Below are 11,599 nucleotides of genomic sequence, written 5' to 3'. Positions count from 1 at the left end.
CAAAAGTAGGACGTAGAAAAGGGGTGGTCGCGGCGGGGACACCGGAAGCTCACCCTTCACCCGGAAATGGTTATTGAGGAACATGGCGTTGCTGGTGCGAGTCCTTGTGAGTGAAGGAGTAATTTTCTACGGTAGCCCTCTGGGTCCCGGGTTGGAGTTCGACAAGGCAGGGCGGGAGGAATTGGAAGGAAGTGCAGGAGGGGAACCTGTATTGTAGCTAGGCTGCGTGGCCGCTTTTCCTTGGGGAAACTGAGGCAGCTTCCTACCTCTTCCTACTCCCGTTTTGACCTTAGCTCCCCGCTCCTTCGAGGAAGGTAAGAGTGACATCTGGCCTTTATTTGATGGAGTTTGCTTTTCCTTCCTTCCCCCATGTAACTGCTTCCCCTCAGGGAGAGGAGCACGTAGAACACTGATTTTCAGCAGACCTGGGTTCTAGTCCTGGTCTGTCACTGATGCACAGGGTGACTGAGCAAGTCACTTTTGGACCTCATTGTCCCCATATGAAAAACGAGGAGATTTATGTCCTGCAGTCCCTTTAGTTTCTGAAATTCTCTGGGTTTCTTTCATAGGTCATAAGTCAGTTTTTAACTGTATCAGTTAAATGAAATTTAGATTATTAGATTGAAAGTTGCATGAGAATTGGAGCCATGTCTGTCTCCGTCGTTTTCACTTTGCTTCGCATAGTGTATGGCACATCATAGGTGTTAGGTGATTACTTGTTGAATAAATGAATGAAGTAAGTAAAGACTACTAGACTCTTTGGCCCCCGTGTATGAAACTACTGCATCTCTTGAGATTCAGTCCTGATCCTTCTAGCATACTTTTTCCTCTAGGAGTTAAAGGAGAAAAAGAGAATGGCAGCAGAAAAAACGTTAGGGTACAGAGCTTAGTTTTTTATCATGGAGGGATGGGAGAGTTTATAATTTTAGCAAGTCTTCAAAAACTGAGTCAAAGACATTTTTCGTAGTAGACATGGTCTATTCCTGCCTCTCGGTATTTTTTGAATTGTTATTTTACATTTGTGTTTTGATCTTATATGTGGCTTGCAAGGATAACAGTTTTACTTCTTGTATTCCTTGCGAGCCTAGCAGAGTGAGATACCCTTGATTGTTGTTCAATAAATATTTGTAGAATAGCCCCTATTACTGCCAGAAAGATTCACTTGGTGAAGTGTTTGATTTCAGGGCAGAAATTGATTCAGAAATGAGGACTGTTGGGAAAATGGCAATTAGGATGTTCTGAATTTAGTTTCTTTTTTCCTCCCCACTTTAGTTTTTTTTTGTTTTGAGATGGAGTCTTGCTCTGTTGCCAAAGCTGGAGTGCAGTGGCACGATCTCGACTCATGGCAACTTCTGCCTCCCAGGTTCAAGTGATTCTCCTGTATCAGCCTCCCAAGTAGCTGAGATGACAGGCATGCAACACCACACCCGACTAATTTTTGTATTTTTAGTAGAAACGGGGTTTCACTATGTTGGCCAGGCTGGTCTTGAACTCTGACCTCATGATCAACCTTCCTCAGCCTCCCAAAGTGCTGGGATTTAAGGTGTGAGCTACATTTTATAGGGCACTTACCATGTGCTAAGCACTTTAGAATACTATAGTGAATTTACCTAATCCTTACAACATCCTTTTGGAAGGGAGAGCATATTATTTCCTCTATTTTACAGATAAGAAAATTGAAGCATAGGGAAATATTCCTGGCTAGATGCAGTGGCTCACGCCTGCAATCTCAGCACTTTGGGAGGCCAAGGCGGATCACTTGAGGTCAGGAGTTCAATACCAGCCTGGCCAACATGGTGAAACCCCATCTCTACTAAAAATATAAAAATTAGCTGGGCTTGGTAATGGGTACCAGTAATCCCAGCTACTTGGGAGGCTGAGGCAGAAGAATTACTTGAACCTGGGACATGGAGGTTACAGTGAGCTGAGATAGCGTGGCTGCACTCCAGCCTGGGTGAAAGACTGAAACTCTGTCTCAAAAAAAAAAAGTATTTCTGAAACATTGTTGTTAGTCTTGCCTTATTTTTTCCTCTTTTTTTCTTGTCAGCCAATATTTTCCCTTCTCCAGTGATGGATTTGGGAAGGAGGAGGAAACTGAAACACTGCTATTGTTGAGTGACTACAGCAGAGAGACTGGACATTTGATCAGTGGAACTGAACATGGTTATGGTTTTATGAGTTGTTCTGGGCATTGGTCATCATTTTTGCTTTTCTTTGGAAACAGTAAAAATTGTAGAAAGCCACGCTGTACTTTAGAAAATTAGAAAAAAAACTGTGGTAAGATACATATAACAAAATTTACCTTTTAAACTTTTTGAGTATACAGTTCTGTGGTATTGAGTGCATTTACATCGTTGTGCCATTTTTATCACCCTCATCCACAGAATTCTTTTCATTTTATAAAACTGAAACTCTGAGGGCCAGGTGTGGTGGCTCATGCCTATAATCCCAGCACTTTGGGAGGTTGAGGTGTGTGGATCGCAAGATCAGGAGTTCGAGACCAGCTTGACTAACATGGTGAAACCCCATCTCTACTAAAAATACAAAAAATTAGCCATACACCTGTAATCCCAGCTACTTGGGAGGCTGAGGCAGGAGAATCGCTTGAACCAGGGAAGCGGAGGTTGCAGTGAGCCGAGACTACACCACTGCACTCCAGCCTGGGTGACAGAGAAAAACTCTGTCTCAAAAAAAAAAAAAAAAAAAAAAACATGAAACCCCGAACCTATTAACTCTCCAGTCTTTTCTCCCCAACCCCTGGCAGCCACCGTTCTACTTTCTGTCTCTGTGAGTTTACTCTGTGTACCTCATATAAGTGGAATCATACAGTATTTGACTCTTATGACTGCTTATTTCATTTAGCATAATGTCCTCAAGGTTCATCCATGTAGCATGTGTCAGAATTTTCTGCCTTTTTTTTGGAGACAGGGCCTCACTCTGTCATGCAGGCTGGACTGTAGTGGCTCAATTATAGCTCACTGCAGCCTTGACCTCATGGGCTCAAGTGATCCTCCCACCTCAGCCTTCTGAGTAGGTGGGACCACAGGTGTGCACCACCACACCAGGCTAATTTTTTTTTCTTCTTTGTAGAAATGGGGTCTCCTTATGTTGCCCAGGCTGGTGTTGAACTCCTGGGCTCAAGCAGTCCTGTTGTCTTGGCCTCCCAAAGTGCTGGGATTACAGGCGTGAGCCACTATGTCCAGCCTGTTTAATTTGTGAGGAATTGTCATACGGTTTTCCACAGCAGATACACTGTTTTACATTCTCACCAGCAGTGCACAAGGGTTCCAGTTTCACTACATCCTTGGAACACTTGTTATTTTCTGGTTTTTGTTTGTTTTTGAGACAAAGTCTTGCTCTGTCACCCAGGTTAGAGTGCAGTGGCCCAATCACAGCTCACTGCAGCCCCAACTTCTGGGCTCAGTGTTCCTCTCATCTTAGCCTCCCAAGTTGCTGGGACTACAGGTGTGTGCCACCACACCCAGCTAATTTTTAAAATTTTTAGTAGAGAGGAGGTCTTGCTTTGTTGCCCAGGCTGGTCTCAAATTTCTGAGCTGAAGTGATCCTCCTGCCTTGGCCTCTAGAAGTGGTAGGATTATGCAACAATGAATCACCACATGTGGCCTTATTTCCTCTTTTTTGACAATAGACATTCTAATGGGTATGAAGTTGTATCTCATTGTAGTATTGATTTACATTTCTCTAGTGACTAGTGATATTGGGCATCTCTTCACGTTCTTAATAGCCATTTGTATATTTTCTCTGGAGAAGTGTCCAAGGTGCAAGTCCTTTGCCTGTTTTTCAAGCGAGTTTTTGGTAATCGAGTTGTAGTTGTTCTATATATATGTATATACATACACGAATATATATAAAGAACTATATATGTATATATACACGTGTATGTATGTATATATGTATATGTGTATATATATGTATGCATATGTGTATATATGTGTGTGTGTGTATGTATATATATACACATTTTTATTTTTATTTTTTAAGACGGGATTTTGCTGTCACTCAAGCTGGAGTGTGGTGGCACAGTCTCAGCCTGCTGCAACCTCTGCCTCTGTGGTTCAAGTGGTTCTCCTGCCTCAGTCTCCTGAGTAGCTGGAATCATAGGTGTGTACTCCCCACTCCCAGCTAATTTTTGTATTTTTAGTAGAAATGGAGTTTTGCCATGTTGGCCAGGCTGGTCTCGAACTCCTGACTTCAGGTGATCCACCTGCCTCCACCTCTGGAAATGCAGGGATTATAGGAATGAGCCACCACACTTGGCAAGTTTTAAAATATATTTTGAATATCAGTCCCTCATCAGATATATGATTTGCATGTATTGTTTCTATCCTAACGGTTGCTTTTTCACTCTGTTGATGCTATTCTTATTTTTTTTTTTTTTGAGGTGGAGTTTCACTCTTGTTGCCCATGTTGGAGTACAATGGTGTGATCTTGGCTCACTGCAACCTCTACTTCCCAGGTTCAAGCTATTCTCCTGCCTCAGCCTCCCGAATAGCTGGGATTACAGGCATGTGCCACCATGCCTGGCTAATTTTTTGTGTTTTTAGTAGAGACCGGGTTTCTCCATGGTGGTCAGGCTGGTCTCAAACTCCCAACCTCAGGTGATCCGCCCGCCTGGGCCTCCCAAAGTGCTGGGATTTTAGTTGTGAGCCACCGCATCTGGCTGATACTATTCTTTGATACACAAAAATTTTTAATTTTGATGAAGTCCAACCTATTTTTTTCTTTTATTGCCTACTCTTTTTTTTTTTTTTTTTTTTTTTTGATAGAGCATCTTGCTTTGTCACCCAGGCTGGAGTGCAGTGGCACAATCTAGACTCACTGTAGCTTCTGCGTCCCGGGTTCAAGCAGTTCTCCTACCTCAGTAGGAGAACTGAACCTACTGCTCCTGAGTAGCTGGGATTATAGGCATGTACTGGCTAATTTTTGTATTTTTAGTAGAGAAGCAGTTTTGCCATGTTGGCCAGGTTGGTCTTGAACTCCTGGCCTCAAGTGATCCACCTGCCTTGGCCTTCCGAAGTGCTGGGATTACAGGTGTGAGCCACCATGCCTCGCCTATTGCCTACTTTTTTAAATGTCATATCCAATAAATCATTGCAAAATCCAATGTCATGAAGCCATTCCCCTAAGTTTTCTTTTAAAAGTTTTATTTTAGATCCTACATTATGGTCTTTTATCCATTTTGAGTTAATTTGTGTACATGTTATAAGATTTTACTCTATTTATGAGCTGTTTTCTTTGTGGCTGCCCTGGGATTACAGTGAACATCTTAATTCATAACAGTCTTGTTTGGATTAATACCAACTTGATTTCAGTAATATGTAAAGACTTTCTTTCTGTGTAGCTCTGTTCCTTCCCCAGCATTGTGGTGTTATTGTTATCTAAATTATATCTTTATACGTTATATGCCTACCAATGTAGATTTATAATTATTTCTTCTTGTAGTTGTCTTTTAAATTAGAAAAATAAAAATAATCACAAAAAATCCATTTATACTGTACTTTTTTCTTTTCTATTTTTTTTGAGATATAGTCTTGCTCTGTATCACAGGCTGGAGTGCAGTGGCATGATCTTGCTCACTGCAGTCTCTGCCTCCCAGGTCCCAGTTCAAGCAATTCTTCTACCTCAGCCTCCCAAGTAGCTGGGATTACAGGCACGAGCCACCATGCCCAGGTAATTTTTGTATTTTTTAGTAGAGACGGGGTTTCACCATGTTGGCCAGTCTGGTCTTGAACTCCTGACCTCATGATCCACCTGCCTCAGCCTCCCAAAGCGCTGGGATTACAGTTGTGAGCCACCGTGCCCAACCTATACTGTACTTTTTGTTTACCTAAACAGTTACCTTTACCAGTCTGCTTTATTTCTTCATGTAGATTTAGTTATTCTTTAGTTTTACCTTTCATTTCAGCCTGAAGGTCTTCCCTTATTCTTGCAGGGCAGGTCTGCTGTTAACAAATTCTTTCCATTTTGTGTATCTGGGAGGTCTTCATTTTTTTTCCTTCACTTTTGAATAATAGTTTTGCTGGATATAGAATTCTTGTTTGAAAATCTTTGTCTTTCTGCGTTTTCACATTTTTCTGGCTGCTACAGTTTCTGAGAAGAAATCAACTGTTAATGTTCTTATGGATGCCTTGTATATGATGAGTTTCTTCTCTTGCTCCTTTAAAGAATCTGTCTTTGTTTCTTGGCAGCTTGTGTATGATGTGTCTGTGACTCTCTTTGTGTTTATCGTACTTGGAATTAGCAGATCTTTTTGGATTCCTAAATTACTATTTTCTGTTATGTTTGGGATGTTTTCTGCCATTATTTCTTCAAATATTTTTCTGTTATTTTCTTTCCTTCTGAGACACTCATTATACATGTATTGGTATGTTTGATGGTGTCCCACAATCTGAGGCTGTTAAATTTGTTCTTGTTTTTTGCTTTTCATTTTGAGGCTATTAATTTCTTTATTGCTTTTTCTTTACATTTCTCAGACTGGATAATTTAAATTGACCTATTTTCAAGACCACTGATTTTTTTTGTTTGTTTTTTGTTTTTTAAGAGGGAGTCTCACTCTGTCACCCAGGCTGGAGTGCAATGGCATGGTGTCTGCTCACTACAACCTCTGCCCCCTGGGTTCAAGTGATTCTCCTGCCTCAGCCTCCCGAGTAGTTGGGACTACAGGCACATGCCACCACACTGGCTAATTTTTGTATTTTTAGTAGAGATGGGGTTTCACTATGTTGGCCAGGCTGGTCTCGAATTCTTAACCTTGTGATCCACCTTCCTCAGCCTCCCAAAGTGCTGGTATTACAGGCAGGAGCCACTGTACCTGGCCTAAGACCACTGATTCTTTTCTTCTGCCTGTTCAAATCTACTGTTGAGTCCCTCTAATGAATTTATTATTTTATTTTATTTTTTAAAAATTTTCTCTTTAAAATTTATTTTCATAATTCTCTCTTTTTTTTAATTTCTACTGGCAAGGACAAATGAATTTTTTATTTTAGTTAGTGGACTTTTCAATTCTAGAATTTATTTTGTCTTTAAAAAAAAACTTCTCTTTCTGTTGATATTCTCTTTGGTGAGATGTTGTTCTCATACTTTCCTTTTTGTTGTTGTTGTTAAAAACTGGACATTTTAAATAATGTGGCAACTCTGGAAATCAGATTGTTTCCCTTCCCAAGGTTTGTTATATTTTTGTTTAGTGACTTCTCGGAATTGATTCTGTAGTCTGTATTCTTTGTTGTTTGTGCCCACTGAAGTCTCTGCTTACATAGCTTAGTGGTCAGGTAATGATTTAACTAATTTCTTTAAATTTCTTAAAATTTGATTCTCACTGCCTGGAAGCAGTGAGTATCCCAGTTTTTACTGTGGGCCTCTGTGTGCATGTTGAGATGCACCTGTAACACTCTGCCAGGCATTTGACAGCTCTACCTTAACCTTCACTTCCTGCTGTGCAGAACCTCAAGGTCAACCACAAGTAAGAGACGTTCTTAGGTCTTTCCTGAGCATGTGCACAGCTTTGGGTATGTGCACAGACCTGGGTATGTTCATGGGTTCCTAGACACCCAGGAATATGTTGGGGCTTTTCTAACCCCCTGTGGACATCTCATTCCCCAGGTTTTCCTTTAAAGCTTTTTGGTTAGCTTTTTGTTTTCTCCAGTTATTCACTGCCTCAGGAAGCCATGAAGTCAAACAGTTACCTCTGTTTGTTTTCAACTGGTGCTGCTGGGGAAAAGGTTTTTTCACACTGGGTGAGTTCTAAGACAGCCTTGAAATAGGGCCTTCTAAAGAACTATCAGACAGATCAAATAATGCCAGTTCTTTTTAAGACTTTGATGAACATCATCCCCATTCTGGAGTCAACTTTTCTCCAGAGGAGACTAGTTCCTTTTAGTGGTTGTTGCTATTTAGAAATCAGATTTGGGTGCTACATTTGCTCATTGCTACTAGAGTGTCAAGGTCTACAGGCCCTATCAGGATGTGGGTAGGAAATATATCTAGACACATAAACGTGTCTATATCTTTTTCTTTATATATTAAAAGCCCACACCAGTTATTCTAAATCCATTCTAATACTACAGGGTTTATTCTACTCTTTTGCCTTGCCATATTTGTTAACTCCTTTCTCTGATAGAAACCTGACCCCTCACCCTTAATGTATTTATTGATTTACTCAAATCTTTCCTGTATGTAATCCGTCTTTTGAAAGCTCAGATTGAATACTCCCAACAAAGTGGGAGGGGGTAGTATATTCAGTAATTATTTATTTATTTTTTTGAGACAGGGTCTCACTCTGTTGCCTAGGCTGGAGTGCAGTGGTATGATCTTGGCTCACTGCAGCCTCCGCCTCCCAGCTTCAAGCAATTCTCCTGCCTCAGCCTCCCAAGTAGTTGAGATTACAGGCACTCGCCACCACGCTTTTTAGTAGAGATGGGGTTTCACCACATTGATCAGGCTGGTCTCGAACTCCTAACCTTGTGATCTGCCTGCCTTGGCGTCCCAAAGTGCTGGGACTACAGGTGTGAGCCACCGTGCCCGACCTGTTTATTTATTTTTTTTGAGATAGTCTTGCTCTTTTGCCCAGGGTGGAGTGCAGTGGCGTGATCTCGGCTCACTGCAACCTCTACCTCCTGGGTTCAAGCGATTGTCCTGCCTCAGCCTCCTGAATAGCTGGGACTACAGTTGTGTATCACCAAAACAGGATAATTTTTGTATTTTTAGTAGAGATGGGGTTTAACCATGTTGGCCAGAATGGCCCCAATCTTTTAACCTCACTAGCCACCTGCCTCAACCTCCCAAAGTGCTGGGATTACAGGTGTGAGCCACCATGCCCCACCAATAATTTTTTTTTCTTTTGAGATGGAGTCTCGCTCTGTCGCCCAGGCTGGAGTGCAGTGGCATGATCTCCGCTTACTACAACCTCCCCCTCACAGATTCAAGTGATCCTTGTGCCTCAGCCTCCTGAGTAGCTGGGATTACAGGAATGGCTGGCTAATTTATGTATCTTATATATATTTGTACACCATGCCTGGCTAATTTATGTATCTTATATATATTTGTTAGTAGAGATGGGGTCAGGCTGGTCTTGAACTCCTGACCTCAAGTGATCCACCCACCTCAGCTTTCCAAAGTGCTGGGATTACAGGCGTGAATCACCACGCCCGCCCTTTATTCAGTAATTTTTGAAGGAATGATTAAACATTCTCTTCTTCTCACCGTGGAAATATCCTTTTGCATTATAGCATGCCACATTGTAACTGGAAGGAAAGTTTGTTACCGGAGTATCAAACTGTTCTTTGGACTATGGAATTGAATTAGTATCCATGGCATTCAGAATACAGGCACCACCGGTGATTATATACAGTGGATTTCATGTTTATAATTCATTTTCATTTTTCACAGATTCTATATTTGTGAACTCACCTAGTTGCTAAAGTTTGTTTGAAACCCCAAAATCAATACTCATGGCAGTTTTGTGGTCATTTGCGGACATTTGCAAGGATGTGAGAAATTTGAGCTGCCAGTGTGCATGTTCCTAGCTGAGGTGGGATAACATTCTGCCTTCTTGTCTTAGTTTTTTTTTTTTTTTTTTTTTTTTTTTTTTTTTGCGACAGAGTCTTGCACTGTTGCCTGGGCTGGAGTGCAATAGCATGATCTGGGCCCACTGCAACATCCATCTCCCAGGTTCAAGCGATTCTCCTTGCCTGAGCCTCCCAAGTAGCTGGAATTACAGGAGCCCACCACCATGCCCAGCTAATTTTTTTGTATTTTTAATAGAGACAGGGTTTCACTATCTTGGCCAGGCTGGTCTTGAACTTCTGACCTCATGATCTGCCCACCTCAGCCTCCCAAAGTGTTGGGATTACAGGCGTGAGCCACTGAGCCCAGCCTTCAGTTTTCATACTGTAAACAAGTATTCTTTTCATGGTCTTTTTAGTGGATATTTTTCATATTTTTGTGCTTCAGTTGGTGAATCCCTTCTTTAAAACGTCCCCCAACTGTAGTATGAAAATGTTTCTAGCATTGCTGAGTACAAGAAGGCCACAATGTGCCTTATGAAAAAATATGTTTATTAAATTTTGTTCAGGAGTGAGTTACCGTGTTGTTGGCTGTGAGTTGTGTTTGTGTATCAACAATGTATATTAAATAGGATGTCTTTCCACAGAAACCCATAAAACAAGGTTATATATTGATTGCTTGATGAATGCTGTGACCAGAGGCTAGCAGGAACCTAAGACTGGCATTTCCTTTAGAAGCAATGGTTTCATATTTGCTAACCCAGTGTTTGTGGTGATTTTATGGTGAACAACTAGAATCCACTACACCTGTAAATCTTTTTCTAGCTCATGAATGAGCCAAGGAAAATACTATGTATCTTACAAAACCGCATGTAAAAACAGGCCTTTCAGTGGACTGATTAAAGGTTAGTCAATACAAGAGGTGGTATGTCAGAATATTTCGAAGTACTGATGTAAAAAAAAATCACTGCAATTAACAAATGCATGGGAAACAAAAACATGAAGCCTCTCTTAAAAATTTTGGTTTTGAAGTGTTGGCAAGGCAAAATGACAATAAAACGAGTTCCCACTTAGTGCATTTATCCTAAGATAAAGGAATATTTTTTGCCATTGGAGATGGCTATAAATATTTTTTGACCTTGGGAGAAGTTGAGATGTGCTAATTGTTTTCTAGGCCTAATATATTAGTACCTTAAGAGAGAGATAAGTACTTCCACAGATATATATTTATAGATGAAGTATTGGAAGAGGTGGAAAAGAAAAAGGACTGAATAGAGGCTGACATGGTGGCTCATGCCTGTAATCCCAGCACTTTGGAAGGCTGTGGCATGCAGATCATCTGAGGTCAGGAGTTCGATACCAGCCTGGCCAACATGGTGAAACCCGTCTCTACTGAAAATACAAAAATTAGCTGGTCATGGCAGTGTGTGCCTGTAATCCCAGCTATTCAGGAGGCTGAGGCAGGAAAATTGCTTGAACCTGGGAGGCGGAGAATGCAGTGAGCAGAGATTACACCGCTGCACTCCAGCATGGGTAACAGAGTGAGACTCTGTCTCAAAAAATATATATATTTCAGAGGCCAGTTTCTGGTTCTACTGACTCTACCCAGTCCTTCTTTTTTTTTTTCTTTTGAGACGGAGCCTGTGTTGCCCAGGCTGGAGTGCAGTGGCACAATCTTGGCTCACTGCAACCTCCATCTTCCAAGTTTAAGCGATTCTCCCTGCCTCAGCCTCCCTAGTACCTGGGATTACAGGCACCTGCCCCCATGCCCGGCTAATTTTTGTGTTGTTAGTAAAGATGAGGTTTCGCCATGTTGGCCAGGCTGGTTCAAACTCCTGACCTCAGGTGATCTGCCTGCCTCAGTTTCCCAAAAGGCTGGGATTACAGACCTGAGCCACCGTGGCTGGCCTGGAGAGATTTCTTGAAGCAATTGAATTTATAGTTTGGGTTGGAGGGAGGAGGGAAGTCCCAGAGGAAATTGCCTCAAGGCAGTTCGCTTGTATGGAGTGGAGCAGTGATTCCCAAACCAAAGAATCTGAGTCAGGTTTTTGAAACTGCTAAGTGGTAACACAGTAAGT

The 11,599-nt window shown here is 41.6% G+C and overlaps 1 protein-coding gene across 3 annotated transcripts in view; it reads left to right on the top strand.

Moving 5' to 3' along the window:
* The window catches only part of LOC105719189 (ubiquinol-cytochrome c reductase complex assembly factor 1), a 110,752-nt gene continuing 99,153 nt past the window's right edge, over positions 1-11,599 (top strand). Inside the window, exons 1-2 of one of the 3 annotated variants that reach the window (XM_064382347.1) lie at positions 48-106; positions 2,048-2,163. In XM_064382347.1, coding sequence (XP_064238417.1) covers positions 2,161-2,163 — 3 coding nt within the window. In that variant the 5' untranslated portion in view covers positions 48-106; positions 2,048-2,160. Of the gene's footprint in view, positions 107-139; positions 315-2,047; positions 2,164-11,599 lie in introns of those variants that run through there. The other 2 variants (XM_012455113.2, XM_012455114.3) reach the window with 2 other exon arrangements.

The sequence above is a fragment of the Aotus nancymaae genome, unplaced genomic scaffold, assembly GCF_030222135.1.
Source record: "Aotus nancymaae isolate 86718 unplaced genomic scaffold, 86718_ANA_hifiasm-v0.15.2.pri h1tg000029l, whole genome shotgun sequence".
Classification (NCBI taxonomy): Eukaryota; Metazoa; Chordata; class Mammalia; order Primates; family Aotidae; genus Aotus; species Aotus nancymaae.
This window is presented reverse-complemented; position numbering and strand designations above follow the sequence as displayed.